At 38.4% G+C, this 23,542-nt stretch overlaps 1 protein-coding gene across 1 annotated transcript in view; it reads right to left on the bottom strand.

Annotated features, from left to right (window-relative positions):
- Positions 1–23,542, bottom strand: part of syne1a (spectrin repeat containing, nuclear envelope 1a) — a 205,965-nt gene that overhangs the window by 41,730 nt on the left and 140,693 nt on the right. The window contains exons 83-97 of the mRNA XM_056480594.1: positions 21,954–22,119; positions 21,673–21,828; positions 21,044–21,196; positions 19,109–19,291; positions 18,875–19,012; positions 18,601–18,786; positions 14,030–14,152; positions 13,431–13,613; positions 12,943–13,086; positions 10,650–10,853; positions 7,817–7,951; positions 5,658–5,780; positions 4,540–4,701; positions 4,084–4,284; positions 984–1,157 (exon numbers count right to left, since the gene is read on the bottom strand). Of these exons, the coding sequence (XP_056336569.1) occupies positions 984–1,157; positions 4,084–4,284; positions 4,540–4,701; positions 5,658–5,780; positions 7,817–7,951; positions 10,650–10,853; positions 12,943–13,086; positions 13,431–13,613; positions 14,030–14,152; positions 18,601–18,786; positions 18,875–19,012; positions 19,109–19,291; positions 21,044–21,196; positions 21,673–21,828; positions 21,954–22,119 (2,431 nt within the window). The remainder of the gene's footprint in view (positions 1–983; positions 1,158–4,083; positions 4,285–4,539; positions 4,702–5,657; positions 5,781–7,816; positions 7,952–10,649; positions 10,854–12,942; positions 13,087–13,430; positions 13,614–14,029; positions 14,153–18,600; positions 18,787–18,874; positions 19,013–19,108; positions 19,292–21,043; positions 21,197–21,672; positions 21,829–21,953; positions 22,120–23,542) is intronic.

Raw genomic sequence — 23,542 nt, 5'->3', positions numbered from 1 at the left:
CTACATTTTCTGATAGTAAAGTTAAAAACCTTTAATTCTCTAAATGGATTTTGGATAAACACAACAGGAGGTGTGTGAATAAAATCTGTAAACAGGAGATGGTACGCGGTAACTGATAATCCTCTTAAGCTGCTTAACCAAGTGTTCAGACATCCAGATCTTGACTATACTACATGCACACTAATCCATAGAAGTTAGAGCACATCTGAGATAAAATCAAGAAATAATGCAAAACATCAGGCGTGTTGAGCTTGAACTGAAAGCTGGTTAATAGTGTAGACAGTCTGTGGCATTCACTGGTGAGGAATGAGCAAACATTAACAGCAGCAAGATAAAGGTCATGGCCACCCTGACTTCTCATTAGAGTCCAACATTCAGGTTAAAGGTTAACTTGATCCCTGCAGTCCTCCAATCAAAACACAAAAGACACACGTGTGCATGTCTGTTTCTATGTGTCTCTTTGAAGAAATGCAGACATGCACTGTGGGACGTCCCATGACTGCAGGGAAGGAGAAGCCCCTAATCCTAATGACCAACAGAACAGGACAAAACCCACACGGCTAATCTGATTTAGTGCGGCCCACTCTAGTGACTCCATGACCTGACCAGCCACCAGAATCTACTCAACTGACTCTTCATGTCAAAATCTATGCATTTTAAAAGGTATCCATTATCTATGAAAACATTTAGCAAATAAAATAGAATAAAATACAAAAAAAAAAAAAAATAATTAAAATAAAATACAAAAAAAATAATAATAATAATAAATAAATAAAATAAAATACAAAAAATTATAAATAAATAAAATAAAAAAATTAAATAAAATAAAATACAAAAATAATAATAAATAAAATAAAAAATAAAATAAATAAATAAAATAAAAATAAAAGAAAATTAATGTAAAAATAAAATAAAATACAATAAAATAAAATAAAATAAAAATTTGCCATAAATTTCCTTCTTGTACTTCCCAGGTGTCTTACCTGGCAGTCGATGAGCTGCTCCTCCATGTCCATGTCCTGTGGGTGTGGTTGTAAGGTGGAGCTCAGTGTGGCTCGTGTGCTGAGCAGCCAGTTGTCCAGCTCCTCTGCTTCACTGTGGTATCGCTGCAGTGCTTGCTCCTGCCTCTGTTCTTCTAACTGCTCATTCAGTCGCTCCTGTGGGACAAAGAACACAACACATTAAGCTTATATCCTTTCAAGCTGAATTCTCTTTTACCTTGTACTCACGTTTTACTTTTTAAAGTGTGATTATCTGTTATTTCATCTGTTTACATTTACTTTAGACATGCCTGATACTGTATCAGTTATCTGTTTACACATTAACATTTGCACCTGTACAACATCTCTTTGTATTATTACCTTGTGGATATTAAACATATTGAAGCTGCTTTATTTATACAATTTAGGTTGAAAGAGCTACTGTTCTACCAAATCTTTCACATTAGAAAGTGACTCTTTCAATGGATGTCAAAAATCTTGCTTGCTCCCAAAAAATTCTGATCAGTGTCACCTTTTTTTGTGTCAGTTTAAGTCATAATTGTGTGAGATCAACATAGCCTTGTTAAGTCTGGTGAAGACTGGTAAGATTGGTAAATCCCATGTTACAATTGTATTAAAAAGACATAAAAAAATAGGATACTGTCAGTAAACATTAACAAACCAAATTTTTACTTTTACTCATTCCCCAACCAATTCTTTTTCAAGAGTTCACACTTAAATGATGATTTATAATAAGCTTGTTTGGCATGCTGTTCCAGGAGAGAGCCTTGAGCTCAAGGAATCCTCGAGTCCAGGGTTTCCTCCTGTTCACAGGGCAGGAGAGGAGATTGAGCTTAGGTAGATCTGAAAAACTCCCCCGCTGATATGGCTTAAGCAGAACTGCTTTAAGAAGGAAAAATACTGTACTGATGCTGGGAGCTAGACTATTAAGGTGCCCATTAGGCTTATGCCAAGTTCAGACTGCATGATTTCCAAAGTAATCGTGTCACGGATGTTTTCACACTACATTACTATCTAGGCTAGCGTTTTGTCGCTGCTTTGTTTACACTGCAAGATGGATCGGCGACAGGGGATTTCAAGCAGCATGACTTTACAATAGAAAGAATCGCCAACAACTTCGTCCAAACTATGTCTCACAACCAAAAACACACAGTATATCTTTTGTTATTGACTACATAATGAGAAAGAAGCCTTTAACGGGGTAGAAAATGTACATATTTGCTCACCTGGGTTTGAAGGGAATTAGCAATTTCTCTCAAACTTGTTTCTTTTATTGATATCTGATATTGCTCACATGACACGTCAAACAGACCCGGGTGTTCCTGCCAAATTTACACTAGTTTTTCCTCCATTTCTTGGGTTCAAATAAACTGAAAATGAGTGCTTTTAACTTCTCACCAAACCTCCTGCTGGCCTGCAGATGCCCACACTAGTGGATGTTGCTCTCTCATTGGCTGTAGGTAATCGCGATGTTATTTTCAGTCAAACCTCATTTCACACGGCATGATTTGAATCACCGACAGCTCTAGATATTAACCATGCCACATATCTCACGGGCATCGGCGACTCATCGGCTATTCTTTTAGATTGCCTCTTTGATAGTTCACACTGTGTGATGATTTCTCACGTGAATGAGCACCGATTTGCCTGTGATTTCAGGTATTTGTTGGCAATTTCTCAAAACCTGTCGGCAAGTCAAAATCAGGGCTGAACTGCAGTCTGAACTCGGCACTAGTCGGTTTACATATGACGCATGTCTTTGGTCAGTGGGAGGAACCTGGAGAGCCCAGGGGAATCCCACACTGACACGGGAATAACATGCATACTCAGAAACGCCAACCGGCCGGTGAGGACCAGAGCCAGTTGTGTTCTTGCTGCGGAGCAACGATGCTAACCACAGGGTCACTGTGCTGCCCAATCAAGATAAAAGGGGGAGGAGAAGGGGAGTACGGGGGTTTTCTTCCAGACGTAGATGGTTGTGAAATGAAGACTGTGGTTATTTATGGTGACTTAGGAATCATCTGATTGGAGGATCATGTATTAGCTAATGCACTCAATCATAAGCATGTGATCCTCTCAAAATTAGTTCATAAATAAACTTCACAAAGCTAATAGTATTTGGAAAATAAACAGGAATGAAAATATTGTATAAGCATTGAAAGTATAAAACAAACAATAGTTATGGTCACATACGTGCTATCAGCAACATTGATTACTACCGTCAAGCTTAAACAACTGTATTTAAAGTGATGCTGAATAGAGCAGTGTGTGGGAAATGCGCTATACAAATACTTTTGTGTCTTTCTCACTCATCAAATCAAATGTGGAAACATGTCGTACGTGTTTTGCCTGTTTGATGTTAACTGCATTAAAGGGACAGTTCACCCAAAAATAAACGTGGTGTTCATTTTATTTCTGTGGTGTTAAAACCTGTTAATCACAAAAGAAGATATTTGGAAGAATGCTAGTATTGCAGAGGGAAAAAATATTTTAGGGAAAAAATACAATGAAAGTCAATGGGTCCCAGCAACCAGCATTTTTCAAAATATTATTAACAGAAGAAAAAAACTCAAACAAATGAGCAAGTGAAGGGTGAGTAACTGGTAACAGAATTTTTTATTTTTCGGTGAACTATCCCTTTAAGTAGGCAGGTTTGGAATATAAGATGCAGCATATTTTATATAATAAAAATGGGGCTTATAAAATAAAACAAATATATTTTAAGCATAAAGTAGTTGAACCTTTCTAATCCCAATTTTAGAGAAGGCAAAACTCACAGTTATGCCATCGAAACAAAATAAGTGTGAAAACCTGCCCACTGACAGTTTGTGTGGTAAGTCCCTATTCCTGCCTGGGAATTTGTCTAGGCTTGTCTGTCATTTGGTTTATAATCTGTAATTAGAGGTTTTACGAAATAAGTGGTGCTGATAGTTAAAAGACTAAAATAATCACTAGGACACAGATGACAATTTGAAATGACCACTGTACCATTTTAAATTTCAAACATGTAAAATAACCAGAACACCCTTGAAAAATCATTGTCCCCCCATTCTATTACTTCCTCTAAATTATCCCCTCTCACCTCCAGAAGTTGGCGCTTTCCGGAGGCCTTCATGTGGATAGTGGCCATGCGCTCTCCCAGGACAGTGAGCGTTGACTGCAGGGCCAGCTGGTCTCCAGAATCTGCCTCCAAACTGTCCTCATCCAACTGCAGCTCCTGGGAGAAGCAGGCTTGCAGTGCACTGATCTCATCCTGGAGCATTAGGATCTCATCCATCAGAGCCTGAGGAACAACCAACAATCAGCTTTACAATTTGAATTCTTGAGTCATTATAAAGCTGTTTTCCTTTAACTCTAAATGCAATGGTAAGGAAGATACTTCTAAGTAAGAGATTAGTTTTAGACACAGGAGAAGTTGGCAATGTTGAGTAACCCAGTCTTGTGGCTCATATTGCTAACCCAGCAGTAGGCTAGAGTTTTTATGTGATCTAGCTTTAGTGTGATCATCTTGCTTCATCCGATCCACTGTTTTTCTCACCTGGTGGGCGGCCATCTGGCTCTCAGGACTCTTGCTTGGCTCTAAGCCTTCGTTTAGTGCAGTCTCAATGGACTCCATCTTTGTGGAAATGGACTGCAGGGTCTCCTGATAGTGCTGCTGCCTCTCCAGTGCTTCATACAGGCTCTTCTGCTTCTCGCTGATCTGTACAAAAATATGCCAGACCACACATCAGTAATTCCTATGTAGGTATCTAAGCTTGTGTAATGCCAGCCTATGCTTTCCCACACACAATGTCTCATTTGACCCTCAAATACCTTAAGATTAGTAGTTGCAACTGAGTTTGGTTTGTCCTGTTGACATTTCAAAAAGTCTTCGAGAAGTGTTGTCTATGCTGCATAGGGTAAATCCATTTTGCATGCATTTCCAATGAATGAGAACTGTCTTTTGAATTGATACTGTAAAACCAATGCTTTTGTTACTGTTAATGTTACCATAATTCCGAGGAAGCATCTCGAGCTTAACTTCAGATATGATAATTGTCAACTGGTTTCTGACAAACACTGTAATTTGCTGACCAATCACTACAGATTGGACCATTAACCAATCAGAGTATAGAAGACTTTCAGAAAGTTGAGAATTTGAACAGATCCTTGAATAAACCATTTCAGACGCTTTAAGAAAAGAGCTGATACTGCAATGTAGATAAGTATTTCTGACCCTAAATGCATGTAAACCTGTTGTAGGACACCTTCAAAACAAAATAAGGAACCTTTAAAATGGCTTGTACTACAGGGCTGCTGGATGCTTGATTCTGATTGGCTGATGAACATTCTAAGGTGTGAATTTATTTTCAGATAAATGCACAGCTAAAGTAGTTCCAGGTTTTAACTGTATTAAATTTCTGTCACCATGCTTAAGATTTCAGTTATTTTACAGTCAAATAAATAATAAAAAAAATAAGGATGAGACTTGTAGGAAACATTTGAGGGGAAAAAGCATTTGAGGAAAAAACCAACAAGTGTCTTGTATTTAAACATCTGAACAGTTTCTATAGTTGTAACAATAGCGTAAGCTTAATATTATTTACATAATATACACTTTAACATTCCTAATATCTGGATTTTGTAATCTGAGACGCATCTATAGATCATATTTACCACATTCTTCAGAGTCTCCCATGAGCGCTGTAGGTCATCCAGGTTAGCTGAGGCCGCCGACTCCATGGAAGGGTCATAAAGCTCCTGTAATGGAGCTCTACTTAAAGGAGCTCGTCCTGAACCCTACAAAAACATTACATCCTGTCATTGAGAGTGTCTAAGAGTGCGTGCATGCATACAGTACATAAATAATAAACTGTTCCGATCCTTCAAAATTACAACAAATCAGTAGCACTACCGATGTGTGTTTGTGTCTGCATTTTTTCAGAGGTTGCACTTGCACCCAGTAATATGATTAAGCCAAATGTCATGCCACACTGTTAACCATGTTTTCTCCAGATACTTGACCACAAAGAATCTGTGCGAACAAACACATTGTTGTCACTCCCTGCAGACCACGTTCAAACCTGTGTCAACAACAGCTCATTGCATGGCTAATGTATGTATATGTTAACATTACAAAAGAAAGCCAAGAGATTAAGTCATTTTTTTCTCACTCTTCGGGAGAAAGGCAACACATTCAAACCACATTTTCCAATGATTTCACCTTTTCAGTTTTTATGCATTTATGATTTATGCATTTCAAATGATTTTACTTTTTTATTTCAGTGGAGAAGGATTAAGCTACATTTTATGAGCAGCACATCAGCTATGCTTTTGAAGGATCACGTGACAATAAAACGGTATTAATAATGCTGAAATGCTTGTTTTGACACCACAGACATTGTTAAAATAAATTAACATTAAAAAACAGTTGTTTCCAATTGTAAACAATTTTTATACTATAACTTTTTATTGCAATCCAAAACTGTTGAACAATAATGTACATATTACATACTATAATTAATTAGAAAATTCTATGAATTTAAAAGTATTACATCTCTTCCTACAACATGTAAAATAAGACTTTGGTGTATCCAGAATGTGTCTGTAAAGTGTCATCTCAAAATATCCCACAGATCGTTTAGAATTCCAAGTAAGGTAAGTTGTACATGTTTGAAGGCAAACAAAAATAGTTTTCATATGCATCTCTTAAAATTCAAATGAGCATTTTAAAAATGTAGAGTCTCGGATACTCTCGAGACAAAATATATGCTTAGACTTTTCATGTTTGTTGTGCTGACATGACATCTCAAGTCTATTTTCTGCATGTGTTTTAAAGTCTTGCCATTTTAAACTCTCTAAATCATATTTTCTGGGTGCAAACCTCTAAAAGGCACCCACAGAAGTCAGCTGTCAGATGGCATATGTTGCATGAGTGTTAAACTTACTGTCTTATTACAACTGTCAAACACACACACACACACGCACGCACACACGCACACACGCACAGGCACAGACGCACGCACGCACGCACGCACACACACACACACACACACACACACGTTTATATCAAAGACACAAGTTCTCATAAACGCTGTCAGTTTTTTGTCTGTGAATGTAAACAGCTGGGAAAGAAATCAAGTCTGATGTCAGATCTGCATATTAAGCAGTAATAATGTACAGTATCTAGTGCTTTGTATGGTTAATATGAATAAAATGAAAAAGTAAACCAAAAAGCACCTACTGCTCATTACTAAATAACATCTGTAGCCCAATTAGAATACATTTAGGTACCCTTTAAGATTAATGTAATTTTTTTGTAAATCTTAAATATGGAGCGTATAACTTCGGTGCCACTAGCAGCATGAAGTGATAAATAGAAAAAAAAACAATAACTGCTAAATTCTCATGTCAAGTATTGGTTTGACAAGCAGATATTATAGTCCATGCCTGGGTTCACATCATGTCTTAATTTAATGCTCCTAGGTAATGGTAGTTGGAAAGCACACATGAGCAGTGGAATGTTTTGAAAGCATTAAAATGTCACAGAGGACATAAGCCTACAGATGACTTATAACTGTACCTGGACATTCACATATATAACATTTAACACCTTTATATTTTTAGGAAACAAAAGGCAAATTGAAATTCTCAAACATATCTAGGTTTTCCATGACCATACATTGACTGACTAACATTCAGATCCAATTCAAAAACTTGGCGAAATTGGTGGGTTAAGTTTAAACTGAGTTAAAGTGAGTTAGCAGCTGATTTGGGATAAATTGATTATATGTGATAAGTTTGGCAGGTGCTAGCAAGGATAGAGCCATGGGTACCTGAGAGGAGTCAGCGTTAGGCCCAGGTGAGGGTGATCTGCAGGCGGGTGGAGAGGAGACCTCGCTGTTGGTGCCCTCTTCACCAGACTCCTCTGTGACCGGGGAGAGGAGAGTGTGACAACGGCCTGCCGTCATCTGAGCATTCAACAGCCAAAGAGCCAGAGGAGGAAAGAGAAAGAAAGACAAACAAACAGTGAAACAGGACCCCGGCACCCAAGGAAGAAGAAAATAAACCAAAGGATGAATATTAGAGAGTTGGCAAAGAAGCATAGGGTTTTGTAAGATTTTTAAAAAAAAGGCTTTCTATGAAGTTTGCAGGTATAGTGTTTTATAAAGCACAAAAACTCGTGCAACTATAAAGTTTTATAACCATTTCACAATTATTTTTCCTGTTTAAAACAACAACTTGTGAACTTAGAATGGGAAACACATATTTGATATTAGCTGTGAATATTTGCCTTAATAAACTAATGTACTATTTATTATCAGTTTGTAAAGTAGTTGTTAAGTGATTAAGTTAAGATATGGGGTTAAGGAATGTAATGTATAAATTGGTCACGCAGGATAAGGCTTGGCAAGGTGGTGGCGCAGTAGGTAGTGCTGTCGCCTCACAGCAAGAAGGTCGCTGGTTCGAGCTTTGGCTGGGTCAGTTGGCGTTTCTGTATGGAGTTTGCATGTTCTCCCCCCCCCGCATTCATTCCACATGGGTTTCCTCCGGGTGCTCCGGTTTCCCCCACAGTCCATGCTGTACAGGTGAATTGGGTAGGCTAAATTGTCCATAGTGTATGAGTGTGAATGAGTGTGGATGGATGTTTCCCAGAGATGGGTTGCAGCTTGAAGGGCATCTGCTGCGTAAAACATGCACTGGATAAGTTGGCGGTTCATTCCACTGTGGCGACCTCAGATTAATAAAGAGACTACGCCGAAAAGAAAATGAATGAATGAATGAAAGATAAGGCTTTACTGAGAGCTAATAAACAATCAATACGCAAGCTAATAAGCAATTAGATTGTGACCATCGCATTTCTTGAGTACATTATAAACAGGAATCAGAGAGTGAAATTCAATACCTTTTAAGACCTTTTTTAAGACTCTTTCCATTCATTTTAAGACCTTATAACCACTTTAGGTTTCAACCAGAAACACTGGCGAGATTTTAACTTACAGTATCATTACTAAATTTTAATGTAAGAAAATAATCCAAAACTAAACCATTATTCATATACCGAATAAAAATCTATTAAATCTAGCTAATTCAGCAGGTTGGTGCCTATAGAACTGCAGAAATAATGGTGTTGCCTTGGTTACAGCAATAAACAAAGCAGCAAGATATTATTGATTTCATAAACTACACGACATCCTGATATTCGCAGATTTAATTCAGCCAAATTTTAGCATACAACCTTACAATGCATAATTAAATACGATATAAAATTTGATACCTTGCAAATTTAAAGGCCTTAAATTTCTCTACATTGATTGATCAACTTTAATACTTTTTAAGACTCCACGGACATCCTGATGAAGCTTTTTATGCAGTAAAAGTAGTCAGTGCAATAATAGCAAAGCAAGTCCATAATATGTAGTATGATACTGTTCAGATCTTATGAAAACAATTTCAAGGTATGAAACCAGAAGACATTGAATATGGCTAACATGATCCATTATAGCCTAAGTGGAAATAAATTATGTGCTATTAATGTTGTTATTACTATACATACGAGATGATACAACACAGTATAATGTTGTTAATAATGCATGCATTGTAATTACGAATATTCTGACCGTAAAGTATAAATACAGGCTTCATAAAGTGTTTATTACATTTTTAAGGATACGTTGATGAACAGAAAGGTCAAAAGCACATTTATTTGAAAAATAAATATTTTATAAAATAATATTGGTGGTTCATTCCGCTTTGGTAACCTCTGCTTAATAAAGGGACTAAGCCAAAAAGAAAATGAATGAATGAATACATCACATGTTCTCCCCGTGTTGGCGTGGGTTTCCTCCGGGTGCTACGGTTTACCCCACAAGCCCAACGACATGCAGTACAGGTGAATTGGGTGAGCTAAATTGTTCATAGTGTATGTGTGTGAAAGAGTGTGTATGGATGTTTCCCAAGGGTATCCGCTGCGGAAAACGTATGCTGGATAAGTTGGCGGTTCATTCCGCTGAATGAATGAATAATATAATTATCATTTCTCAACCCCAAATCTTTGGCAGAGTTCAACCCTACAAGTCTGTCAGGAATTCATGATTCAAGCAGAAAAGCCCTGCAAAGCAGCACCACAGCATTACAGACACACCACATTTGTTAAGAGTATCCATGACTAAGCCCTTTACAGACCTCTCATCACAGTAAAGGAATGAAGCAGTCAGGAAATGAAGCAGAGGATGTGCACAGACTCACTGTAAAACACAATATGCTAGCATACGATAATGAATTGTGCTCGCGTGCATGAACTGAAGTAATCTGAGCACTCCAACATTAGGCTAAATTTAGATCCAGATACAATGACTGCTGAACTACTGCAAAGCTACACCCCTTTAAGCCTGAGCGTGAACACAGCTGGAGCGCGAGCTCAACTGCTGGCGGTTAATGTGGAATCCGGCCCTGATGTAACACTGGGTAACCGTATGGACCAGCTAATGTTGACAAAGTCAAGGCTAACTAACACCCTCATCCTGTTTCCTCTCTCACCAACAAACAACAAGAGATACACAATGCAGAGGCGCAAACAAGCCTGTGGGAGAAACAAGAGACCCATGGGATGCTCATCTGACAGTGAAAGGAAAACAGCACCCTCCGCCCCATGTGTAAATCACTCACCATGACAACAGAGGGGTGTGTTGGTGGATGTTTGGGCATCTCGTCCTCCTCATCCTCCAGCTCCTCTAACCCGTCGGAGAGGCCGTCCACCTCGCTGACCGTCAGCAGCATAGTAGCGTGCTTGGCTTTCACAGTCAGCATCTTGCACTTGGAGTTCAAGGCTGAGATCTGCTCCTGGTAGCCTTTTATCTTCAGGGCCAGTTCCTGTCACAACGACACATTACTTTATTATCCCACTGAATCCAAACATACACATCCTGGATTAAGTCCCATAGTTGAAAAGGGGGTTAATGCAGAGAGCGGCACCGGCGAACTGAGCTGAGAAATTCTCCCTCTCTGTCTGTTTGCAGTAGAAAAACAGCACAGGCGAGAGGAATGGCTCAGTCAAAGGCATTTCAAGCTCACAGCCAATCAGAACACTGTAGGAAAAGACTACTAAGCCAAGCCTTCGGGCAACGGCGAACATGATTGGCACAGAGCTCAGCCAACTGGAGCGAGTGGGCGGGGAGACGACAGCGGATGCACAGTCCCTCCCCCAAACTGGCCAACTCACACTCATGCACACACAAAGAACAGGAAATAAACCCCCTCCTGTTTTCCTTCCTTCCCCTCACTTCCTCTCTTTCCTCCAATCCTGAAGCTGCTTTATGGGCAAACAAAAGAACTGGGCGCGAGCGAGAGGCTGAGAGGGGAGGATGGGAGCTCGCCTTACAGATTTTGGTTCGGCCTGTGGAGCCTCCCCCTCCTGCATCTCTCTCTCTCTCCCTCTCTCTCTATCTCTAACTGTCATTTTTTCTCAAACACACTGAGACGGGCCAGTCTCGGGTAATGAGGTCATGTGGGAGAAAACTGCAGCTTTGCAGAGGAAAATAACCTTGGCTAATAAAGCCACAGCTGCCCTCACTGAACTAAACTGTGCTCATAAAAACACAGGGATGTGATGTTCAGTATAGGTTTAGATATATGTGCTATTTAAACTGGCCCTTGCCCTTAGGGCTGCACATCTAGCGGAAAAAGATTCGCAATTTAAAAAAAAGTGCTTGCTTGTAGGCCAGCAGAATTTGGCCAAAACTTATTAGATATCAATTATTACTACTTTATTATTTATTACATATATTTTTTATATATTGAATTTTCTTTTTTTTTTATCAAACCTTGAGGAAACAAGATGTTTGGAGGATGAATGGAAAATATAATAATACTAATATTAATAACATATAATTAATTATTTACTTATTTGCTTCATTAGAAATTAATCAAAATATTTAACTTAATACATACTATTATTTCACTCAAATAGATCTGAATAAAATAATAATACAATTTTACATGTATAGCTGTCTTCTTTTTTTTTATTTAAAAGGTGAAATCATCAAGCCTTTATTTTTGGGGAAACTCCATTGAGTCCCCAAACCAGAGATGTCACAGCCCTGCAGAATTTACCTTTAACTCTAATTAAATACCCATGATCAAACCAACTGAGCCACTGAGTTTGTTCGAAACATGCAGGTTAGTGTGTTCTAGCAGGGTTGGAACTAAACTCTGCAGGGCTTGTTTGAGTTTGACACCCCTGTCCTAAACTTTCTCTTTTGTTAGCAAAATCCTGTTTGCAATTGCTTCTCATTACAATTTTGGGAAGGTGTTTGGGGTAAATGCGTATTACAAGCAGAATAACAAATCAGGTTTATGTGAGCAGCATTAACTGTATAACGAGTCGCTCTGAGACTCTGAAAACACTGGATCCTGAGCTGCTCACGTGAAAACAAACTAAGCGCTGTGCAACACACAACTTACATCATTTTAAAAAATTTAAACAGCCACCTCTGTGATTTGAAGATTGCACCCAGTCATAGTGTAATTTCGGTTTTATTTTGATCTTATTTAGGATTTTATTTAGATCGTACAGTCCTGTTCACTGCTTTCAAGCGCATGAAAGTCTTTGTTAGTCCAAATGTATAGAAACAGGGCAAAAGGGCGTGAGAGAAAGAAAGAACCTGATGTGATTCAGGACAAAGCAGACTGAGGTCAAAGATAAAAAAAACCACCTTTACACCCATTGAGAACATGTTAGGAATTTATGGCCTGACTCATTCCAGCTCAATGTAGGTCGACTTGCAAAGCAATGCTTTGAGTAATAGCTTAAACAACACGCATGCAATGAATCGAGATTGACTGACTGATTTACTAAGCAGGAAAGATCCTAACAGATACCACGACTTCTTGAACAAAACAAGTGTTTATAAAAGAGGAATGTAGATGTATAGATGTATAAAAGAAAGATATACTTCCTGACCTCATGATGTTGTATCTGTGTCTGAAGCTCCTGTATGTTTCCTGTGGCAACAGGGCGGTCCTGAATAACACGGTGTGCCTCTTCAATGAGTCTCTGTAGATTCTTGACTTCCTGTTCGTACTGCTCATACTGCACCAGGGCCTCCTGGGGGAATGTGAAGAGAGATGCTAAATGAGCCATTACATACACAAGTGGTGAGCCCAGATACAGTAAATCCCATGAGCGTGCTATATGAAACTGCAACATTCAACATTTCTGTAGCATTTGATCAAGTTCCAAGATGTCCATTTACTGTGTAACGTCAGTGAGCAAAACCAATGAGTTCAATTTCAGAATTACACTGTTTGTTCTGTACCTCTAGGACCGATGCAATCAAAAGAACCAGTTATTTTCTATTTGTTTTATCAGCTGAAAATTTTGAGTGAAAGCTTGAACTGAGAAATGAATGAGGATGTGTTGTGATGTGTGTGTGATGTGTGTGTGTTTACCTGTAGTATATTGCACTGTTGAATGGTGTTGTGTTGGAGTTGACTGCTCTCATGTTGTAGACTCTGTGCTGTAACACAGAGCGGTAAAGCTGCCATCACGTCCTCTGGCAGGCGGAGGGCGCTCTGACACATCTGCATAGCCTGAACCTGCTGCTTCAGACCCTCCATCTCTGACAACAGGAGCTGAGCAACGAATGATTCAATGAAGCAGTTAGAAAATCAGTACGGCTGTTTTCATGGCAATGCAGCAAAACAAATAACTTATGTATATATATTTTTGCTTGAATTAAGCTATTAATTAAATTGTGTTATATTTATCCTTAAAACAAGAACATAAACATATTTTCTTATATTTTCATAAAATCTGTCAAATAAATCTGCATCTTTTTCACAATTTCTCGAATGTTACAATCTGAAATGTTAAAAGAAATTCATCACTTAACAACAATTATATGACTTATAACATCAATAACAACAGAATAAATATTCATGATGAATGTTTATAGTGAATACCGCAATCATTTCTGTTTGTGTCTATTTGTTTTAGCATCTGAAAAAATGTGTTGCGGAATAAAGGGAACCAGACAAGACTTGTTTACCTGTCTCTGAGCCAGCTGTTCTCTGAGGCTGAGGCGAGCCAGATCAGGAGAAGCCAGAGTCTCCTGCACTCGCTCTATAGACTGATGAAGACTCTTCACATCATTCTCCAGTCTTGCCAGGTCCTGCACACAGAAAGACACACAGCAAGATCTTTATCGTCATCCCAATGCCAGTTTGGATGAGATTGAGGTCTCTGCAGGACAAAGTGGGCATTTCTCAACTTTTGTTTCCCAACTGGTGTGTTTGTCCATCTTGAAATGAATGAAATTGTAATGAAACTGATCCCCCTTACCCTACCCAGCCCTAAACCTGACGCTCACTATGATGTGAGCCAATCAGGTAATGTTTAAAAATGCCCTCCCCATGCCCACTGATCTGGCAACTCCCATTACTTTCCTGCAGAGACCACGATAATAAAATATCTGTTTGTTTGTAAGAATAATATTTGATAATATTTATCTGTCGATAAATATCTGTATGTTTTAAATTATTCCATAATTGTATGGCAAGAGGAGTCACAGTGGCTCAGTGGTTTGCACTGTCGCCTCACAGCAAGAAAGGCAAATGGTTTGAGTGCCGGCTGGGCCAGTTGGCATTTCTGTGTGGAGAATGCATGTTCTCCCTGTGTTCACGTGAGTTTCATCTGGAGCCTTCGGTTTCCCCCACAGTCCAAAGGTATAGGTGAATTGGATGAACTAAATTGGCCGTAGTGTATGAGTGTGTGTGTAATTGAGAGGATGTATGGGTGTTTGCCAGTTAGGTTACTTTATTTATACCCGAAGGTAGATTTGGTTTGCAATCAAGAGTCCTCATCTCACAACAGTGCCACACAAAGGAACTCACACAGTAACAACAACAAATGAACATTAGGACATAAAACATAAACATAAAAACACTTATAAAGTATAAATGAATAATCACTTCAAGTGTCCACCCCCCCCCCCCCCCCCCCCAAATAAATGTTTAAAAACGCCAAAAAGTTGGCGGTTCATTCTCCTGTGGTGACCCCTGATAAATTAGAGACTAAGCTAAAGAAAAATGAATGAATGAATGTAAAGCAAGGATCCCATTCATGCCTGTTCAGTATTTCTTAAGCACAGTGCTATTTAAGTACTGGAAAGGAAACTTTTTTTAAAAAGAGAGTTCCATCCTTTTTCCAGAGGAGTCCTTTGTGTTCCCTAAAGAATAATTGCTACCCATATTTGAAAACACAAGGGACTCTTTTGGAAATAGGTGGATGAACCCCTCTTTGTAATGTTGGGCTACAAATAATTCTTATCTGTTATTTTGGTTGAGTGAGCTGTACCTTGATGTACAAGGATATCACAACAATAGATGGACATCTATTTTCAGTCTGGTAATTGTGTTTTGTTACTAATATTGTTGCATTTCTAGAGTGAACCTTTAAATCTGTATACTGACTGCTTACAGTTTACTTACATTATTCACTCAAAGTATCACGAGCTGTAGGAAAAAGGTGGATAAAAGTGATGCTATACAGTGGATTGACAAACTGCCATTGTGAAAGCATTTGGTTGATGTACAGAATCAACCTCTTCCTCTTGTTCTAGACAGGTAAATCCATTGAGGTATTGACTTAATATCCTGTCGATCTACCACAGACAGTTGGGCTATAGTTTAAATCATGTGGGGACAGATCCCAAAGAGTTACTGAGATCACAATCTTTTTAAATCACCACAGTGCCCTGAGCAAGACACTAAAGCCCTCTAACTTCAGAGCCATTAATGTCTGCTGGAGACGAGACATAAGCCTACAAAATACAAGCAGCTTAAATGGGTTTAAAATGGTATAAAATGGTGCTTTAAAACAAATCAACGAAGCTTTACAGAATACAGAGAATAAAATAAGGAGTGACTATCTGCACAATTCTATAGCAAATTGTGAATGATTTGACGACCGATTAATTTACACTCATTTTATTTTGCTTTATGAGGGAATTCATTCATTCATTCATTTATTTTCCTTCAACTTACTAGTCTCTGACACATCAGAGGTCGCCACAGCGAAATGAACCAGCAACTATTCCAGCATATGTTTTACACAGCAGATGCCTATCCAGCCACAACTCAGTAGTGCAAAATCCAAACAGAAATGGCAACTGGCCCAGCTGGCACTTGAACCAGCGACCTTCTTGCTGTAGGCAACAGTGCTAACCACTGAGCCACCATGCCACCTTTATGAGGGCATCAATGAACCAAATGAACACAACTTTTCTGCTCCAGCTTTGCTTGAAATTGTCATTGGTGAAAAAGAATAATAGGCTATTTGGCTATTTGTGTCTAAAATCCAACTATTATCTTCATGTTTGTTAAAATGCTGTATAAAATAAATATAGCATCTACAATCATGCTCAAATGTTGATATTCAGAGACATGGCACATGTTTCCTAACTATATCATAAATTATGATCTTTTGTAAATTGAATTTTAGAGGATTCAAAAAACATTAGTAAGCTTTCTCACTTTGCTTTTAGACTCTCAACATATGTTTTAGTTTATTATTTGCAAATGTCAGCTCATACATCATTAAATCAACAAACAAATCATTGATAAATATTATACAATATGATCAAAGACTATGTGAAAATTGTAACTACAAATAAAAAAAATTGTAACATTTCACTCTAATAAAAAATGGAACTACATAATTAATCCAATTTCTTCACGGCGCACTGCTAGTTATGACATGGTTTAGCCAGACAGTTTATAAGGACTAATAAATGGGCCCAAACAGGGGTTGCTTCCATTAAGATAATGTGAATGCAGCTTTTTAAAGCTATGAGAATGATGCAGTATGGTGAGTATATGGCTATTCAATGAACAATCATGAATTAAGTCTAACTAGTAAAAATAAAGAACAGGGATACACAAAGTAGGGGCACAAGGGCCAAAGCGAGCGAGCCAGGGCGAGCCAAGGCCAGTCGCGTTTTCACTATCACTTCCGGGGCGTAATCGGGCCAAAGCGGGGCTTCCTTGGGGCCAGCGTCCGGCCTTTTTCGGCCCGCCGAATACCTTGGGCCAAGGAGGGCCAACTGGGGCTTCGGGGCGGGGTTACGTACAAAGGCGCAGTTTTCCTGTCAGGTAAAGAGGAGACAAGATGCTTTCTTCCCTTACATTTGTTTTGCTATCGCGCTTGATCAACTCACTAAGAAGAAGAAAAAAGTAAATGCCGTCGAACTCGAATGTCCTTATCCAGGGATCGCTGTCTGGCCTTACACCAACAGACCACAAACAGTAAAAAAGCAATCGCTTCGGTGTTCTCCATCTTCCAGCTCTCGTAGTGATGCCAGGTTGTGTTTGTGGTTATAATTTGAGTTTTTTGTTCCCGCTGAAGTGGGCGGGTTGTGTGACGTTTGATTCGGGGGACGTTCTGGGGGCGGTGTTTGCGTGACGCGCTGCGAGCAACTAGCCCGAGAGTGGAAACGCGACATGATTTCGGCCTCATTTCTCAACCTCCCGGGCTACTGGCCCGGCCTGGCCCGATTAAAGCCCTGGCTCGCACTGGCCCGATAGTGGAAATGTAAATTGTAACCTTTGATTTGACCCACTATCCCATCTGAAAAGAGAGGGAGAATGATGGGATGGTGGTTGGGCTTTTGTTTCTTTGTTTTATTGCTGAGCTATAGAAAAAATCTGACTGAATTTAATTGTTTCAATCAAACGTTGTAAATGATTCAGACTTTTAAAATGTAAACACTGAAAATCAAAGCAAAGGTAGGCGCAGATTGACTAGTTTTTCTCAGCATTGAACTCCATAGTGCTATAAATGGGTTGTTTATGTTTTAATGTATCTTTTATGTTCATTATAAGATGTTATAAATGAAACTGCATTAGTTAATATGATTAAATGCAACGTTTTCTAGTTATTTTTAAATATTAGTGAACTACTTAGGAAATTAACCATGGCAAATTTAATGAAATACGGTTTGGTGTATTTGGTTTGGTATATATTTGGCCCACAGCCCTCAATCAAGTTTGGTTTTTGGCCCTTTATAAGAAAATGTTTGTGCACCCCTGGTATTTAGTGTTGAAAAATGATATAGCTAACCTCAATGGCCACTAGATGGCAATGCCTCCCTACACTTTCCCAGAGACTTCAAGCTTGAAGTAGATTAGAGCAGTGTTTCCCAACCCTGTTCCTGAAGGCACACCAACAGTCCACGTTTTCAACCTCTCCCTAATCAAACACACCTGAATCAACTCATCATAACATCAGAAGAGACTCCAACACCTGAAGTTAATGGGTCAGAACAGGGAGACATCCAAAATATGTACTGTTGGTGTGCCTCCAGGAACAGGGTTGGGAAACACTGGATTAGAGCATTCATACTACATTATTTTTATATTTACTGAGAATTAGAAATAAACTATAAAATTATAATGAAGTGGATTTTAAAAGTTATAAATGAAATACTGAAACTTCCCTATAACCATGTTTAGTATTTCCCAGAAAACTACAAACATGAGTAAAAAAGACTATGTACACAGGCTTCAAATAGTGCAATATTTACACTAGTTTTCTGTAGTGTGATGTTGTGTCATGTTTTACCTTGGCAGCATCCTGTAATGTCAGGAGTCTTGTTTTGGCACCCTGCTGGAGCTCTTCAGCATGTCTGCTCAGTTCTGACACCTGCTGGTGGAGCGTCTCCGTCTGCACCACCTCTCCCAGCAGTGCCACCCTCTCCACCAGACCTTCAAACTCTCCTTGGAGGTCTTGCCACTCTTGCAATAAGGCCTGATTTAGACATAACACAAAAAAGCATTAGATTTCAGCCCCAGCGGCTACAGAGAAATTGTTGTGATATCTCTTTTATGGTCTCCACCTGATGGGTCCTGATTTGTTCCTGCATTTGGGATGATGGACTCCACATCATGTTTGTGGAGACCACAGTCTCTGCTTTTTCTGTCCAGTTGAGTGTTAATGTTAGCATTTCATTAAATTCTTCAAAGTTCCTCTCGGCCTACAATGCAGAAAGCGCCAATTTGTTAAACATGATCATAATTTGCATGCCACTAGCAGAATCACAAACATAATAGCTGTTTCCCCAAAAGCTGACCTTCTGAAGGCTTGTGGTTCTTCCCTCTGCCAGTCTGCTGGTCTGCGCATGAAGCTCAGTCAGTTTACTCAGGCTGAAGCTGAGCTGTTTGGCTAAGAGAGGATTCTGCTCACCAAACTCCTGCACTGCCACTTCTAGTTCAGAAAGAGCCCGAGCACACTCCTCCAGCTCCTCAAACAGAGTCTAGATTAATAAAGGACATCATAAAATGTCAAATTAGCAAATACAAGACAGTGGTTAAACCTAACCCTAACCATAAACCTAATTAGGTATAAATAATATATAAATATATAAAAGACTTGGAAAAAAATTAAACTGCTTTGTTGTGATTTGTCTTCAATTATTTATTGAAACAAATTTGTGTAATTTTGTTTTATTAGTTACCAAATTGTGTTAGAAAATATAAAAATAAGTTTAAACATGAATATATAATAGCTGAAATAAACTATAAATATATGACAAACAAAAAACTTATTATTACTTTGAATAACTAAATAATTTAGATGCATAATTAAAACAAATTAATGAAATAAAAAGGGACAAACATACATTAGTAAAACACATAAAAAGAAACTGAAAGAAAAAAATGTAATTACATTTTTAGTTCATCAACTGAAACACCATAAACAAAAAAAATCAATGTTTATTTTTAAAAGGTGCTGTGTGTAAGTATTTGACTCTTCTAAAGCATAGAAATACCATAATATGTTTGCAGATATTTAAAAAACATGCCAAGTGAACATTCCTGTTTATCTGAAAAACAATGCTGAAATCAGATATGAAAATGGACGTTCTGTGCCAGAACGCTGTCTTTGTTTTGGTTCTTTTAACCCGCTCAATGCCAGTTTAGCCAATTATATTTCATCACCCCGGGTTGTCTTGGTGGAAAACCAGGTATTTAATTCAGAAAGGCTCTCAAAAGCATGCGTCCGTGACCGAAATGTGACCTTAGGTGGACAGTAGCAGACTCCGAAATGAGTCTTAAATTTAAATTTAAACAGATATTTAAATACAGCCATTCAGAAGCACATAATATGCACTCACTCACGAAATGGTAGGGTTTATAATCGAATTAATACATATTAAACCTCTAACATTAAATGTACATGCTAAAGTTCTAAAGTTCAATTTCAAACAGTTTATTTTATTTTCAAGATCTGAGGTGAACTATCTGCTGCTGCTTTCAGTAGTACAGCAATAAATGTCATGTAAAATGGCATTTAAACTCACAATAATAGCATTTAACACTGAATAAAGCACATGAGGTGTACCTGAGGTGATACTGTTCACCTGTGAGAAATAGAAGTCGTTTCAAACAACACCTCGTATCAATTTGAGGTGTTGGTTAGGACAAAAATTTCTTTTAATATTAAAATATTCCTTTAAAGATATTCCTTTTCAAAATCCTTTTAAATATTCCTTTAAAAATTCCATTAAAGATTTAAATCAGCCTTTAGGCTCGATGGTCAGGCTCGCTCTGCTGGTCGTCAATCTGGCAACCTGCGCAAGCGATTGTTTTGATCCAGGAATGTAATACCCAGTTGAACCACTGGGTGTCAAACTTACATACTGCACCTTTAATATTAATATATACTGATTTACGACCAGAAATCAGTATTAAGAAATCAGAAATTAAGTCAATTAAATTAATATTATGTACATTTGTTAAAATTTGTTTGATTCACAACCAAAAGACCCAAATAAAATGATAACTGAAAAATAACACAATGATAAATACTAGAAAAGTAATGAACTGATAAACACTAGAATAGCACAAACATAATTCTAAAATACCACAGCCTTAATGTGAAATTCTACTCATTATATATATTTAGAAACAGGGTTGTGCAGAAGTTATTCTGGAGTACACTTGTGTCATCATTTACAGTGTGCACTTCAGTAATCAGGCCTGTGTCTGCACCACAGCATTCATACCTCCGTCTCCTCTTTAGCCTCCTCAACATCCACAGCCTTCTGTTTTAGTTTCAGAGAGATGAGTTTGACTTTCTTTGACATATCCTGAAGTCTGGAGTTAAAGTCTTCTTTGATGTTTCTGCTGTGTTGGACCTCTCTTTCCCGTGCCTGCACCTGAAGAAAAAGAAGAAAGTGCAAATAAGCAGTGAAGATATAAAGAGGTATTACCTTTTTTGCAGACAAAACTAGAAATTGTTCTGACACCAATTTGTTGCTACATCAAAAATTATTATGATATTAAATGCTCTACTTCACAAGTTATTACTGTTCATATAATTATAGGAATATTAACAATTAAACAATAATGTCACGTAGCCTTCAAACATTTCTACATTTTGCAATGAAGTAAACATATGGTAATGTAGAGCTTAGTTATGATTCAAATAATTTAATAATTACAAAAATACAAATAAAAGGAATTAATTCATAATTTGAGCAGATTTTTTTTCATTAATGCCAAATTAACTTCTTAATTGTCAATGGCAGGTCTTTTGCTCCTGTCTGTTTTACCTCATTTACATTTACCTCATCAGGTAGGCATTTGACCAAGTGTGTCAACAATGTGTATTATTGACATTTTGATTAAGTACCTGATCTTCTGCAGAACTCAAAGCCAGTGTGACCTCTGCGAGCTGGGTGTTGATCTCAGAAGGAAGGATAGTGTGGAGGTCCTGGTATTTCATCTGCTGACGATCTACAATTTGCTCAAGGTTCTGGCGGTGAGATTGCATGCCTCCATGAGCCGCCTAGCAGAAACCACACGAAAAAAAAACTGTTACTTATCATAAGCCAGGTTGTAGGATGTTAGGAATGTGAGAACTGTTCACATCTCTCCACTGTATAGGAGTTCTCCACAGGAGTTCTGCAGTACCTCCAGGTCAGTAAGCAGGTTATCCAGGTCTGCAGTAGGGCTCAGAAGCAGCCCCTGGGTGTCCTGGATCCACCCTTTCAGCAGGCCCAGCTCTTTCACCACTTCCTCTCTCTCCAGCAGCTCCACCTGCACCTGCTGTCTGCTAGCACACACCTGCTGCAACAGACTGACGGAAGAAAACACATATTATGCAAATGACTGAAGATGTGAAAGCAGAAGAGTAGAGTTGGAAATATTTCAGAAATTACTGGAACGATTTTCATGACATTCTATACTGACAACTGTTCTTCAACGTCTGGAATATGCTGCAGACATTTTCAAGTATAGCAGAGACTAATGGAACTGGAACTATTATCAGCTTGAAACATTCAAAGCTAGAATATTCAGAATTTAATATCTGCCTTCAAGACAGACAGGAATATTAATAGACAGATGAAAAGAATGATGGATAGATGGGTGGATAAATGGAGGGATGATAGAACAACTGAAAAATAAGAAATTTGATGGATGGCTCAACAGAACATCCGAAAGATAAACAACAATAAAATGATTATTGGACGCATGGCTGGACAGTTGGATGAAAAAACAGAACAGAATAATATATTAAACGACAGAATGATGTATGGATGGATGGCTGGATAGATGGATAGATGGATGGATGGACAAATTGATGGATTGAAGGATAGATAGATGGATAAATGGATGGATAGACAAATGGATAAATTGACAAATGGATGGATGGACAAATTGACGGACGGCGGACAGACGGATGGATGGACGGTTGGATGGATGAATAGATGGATGGATGGACGGTTGAATGGATGGATGGTTGAATGGAAGGATGGTTGAATGGATGGATGAATGGATGGATAGCTGATGGATGGACAGATGGATAGATAGATGGATGAATGGACAAATGGATGGATTGATGGATAGATAGATGGAGAAATGGATGGATAGACAAATGGATAGATGAACAAATGGATGTACAAATTGACAAACAAATAGACAAATGGATGGATGGAAGGATGGATAGATGGATGGATGAATGGACAAATGGATGGATAGATGGATGAACGGACAAAGGGATGGATTGATGGATGAATGGACAAAATGGATAGATTGACAAATGGATGGATGGATGGATGGATGGATGGATGGATGGATGGATGGATGGTTGAATGGATGGATGGATGGATGGATGGATGGAAAAATGGATGGCATAGATGAATAAATGACAATGGATGGATAGATGGATGAATGGACAAAATGGATAGATTGACAATGGATGGATGGATGGATGGATGGATGGTTGAATGGATGGTTGAATGGATGGATGGATGGAAAAAATGGATGGATAGATGGATGAATGGACAAATGGATGATAGATGGATGAATGGACAAAGGGATGGATTGATGGATAGATTGACAAATGGATGGATAGACAAATGGATTGATGGATGGATGGATGGATGGATGGATGGATGGATGGATGGATGATGGATGGATGGATGGATGGATGGATGGTTGAATGGATGGTTGAATGGATGGATGGATGGTTGAATGGATAGACGGATGGAAAAATGGAT

This window comes from Danio aesculapii, chromosome 20 (assembly GCF_903798145.1).
Source record: "Danio aesculapii chromosome 20, fDanAes4.1, whole genome shotgun sequence".
Taxonomy (NCBI): domain Eukaryota; kingdom Metazoa; phylum Chordata; class Actinopteri; order Cypriniformes; family Danionidae; genus Danio; species Danio aesculapii.
This window is presented reverse-complemented; position numbering and strand designations above follow the sequence as displayed.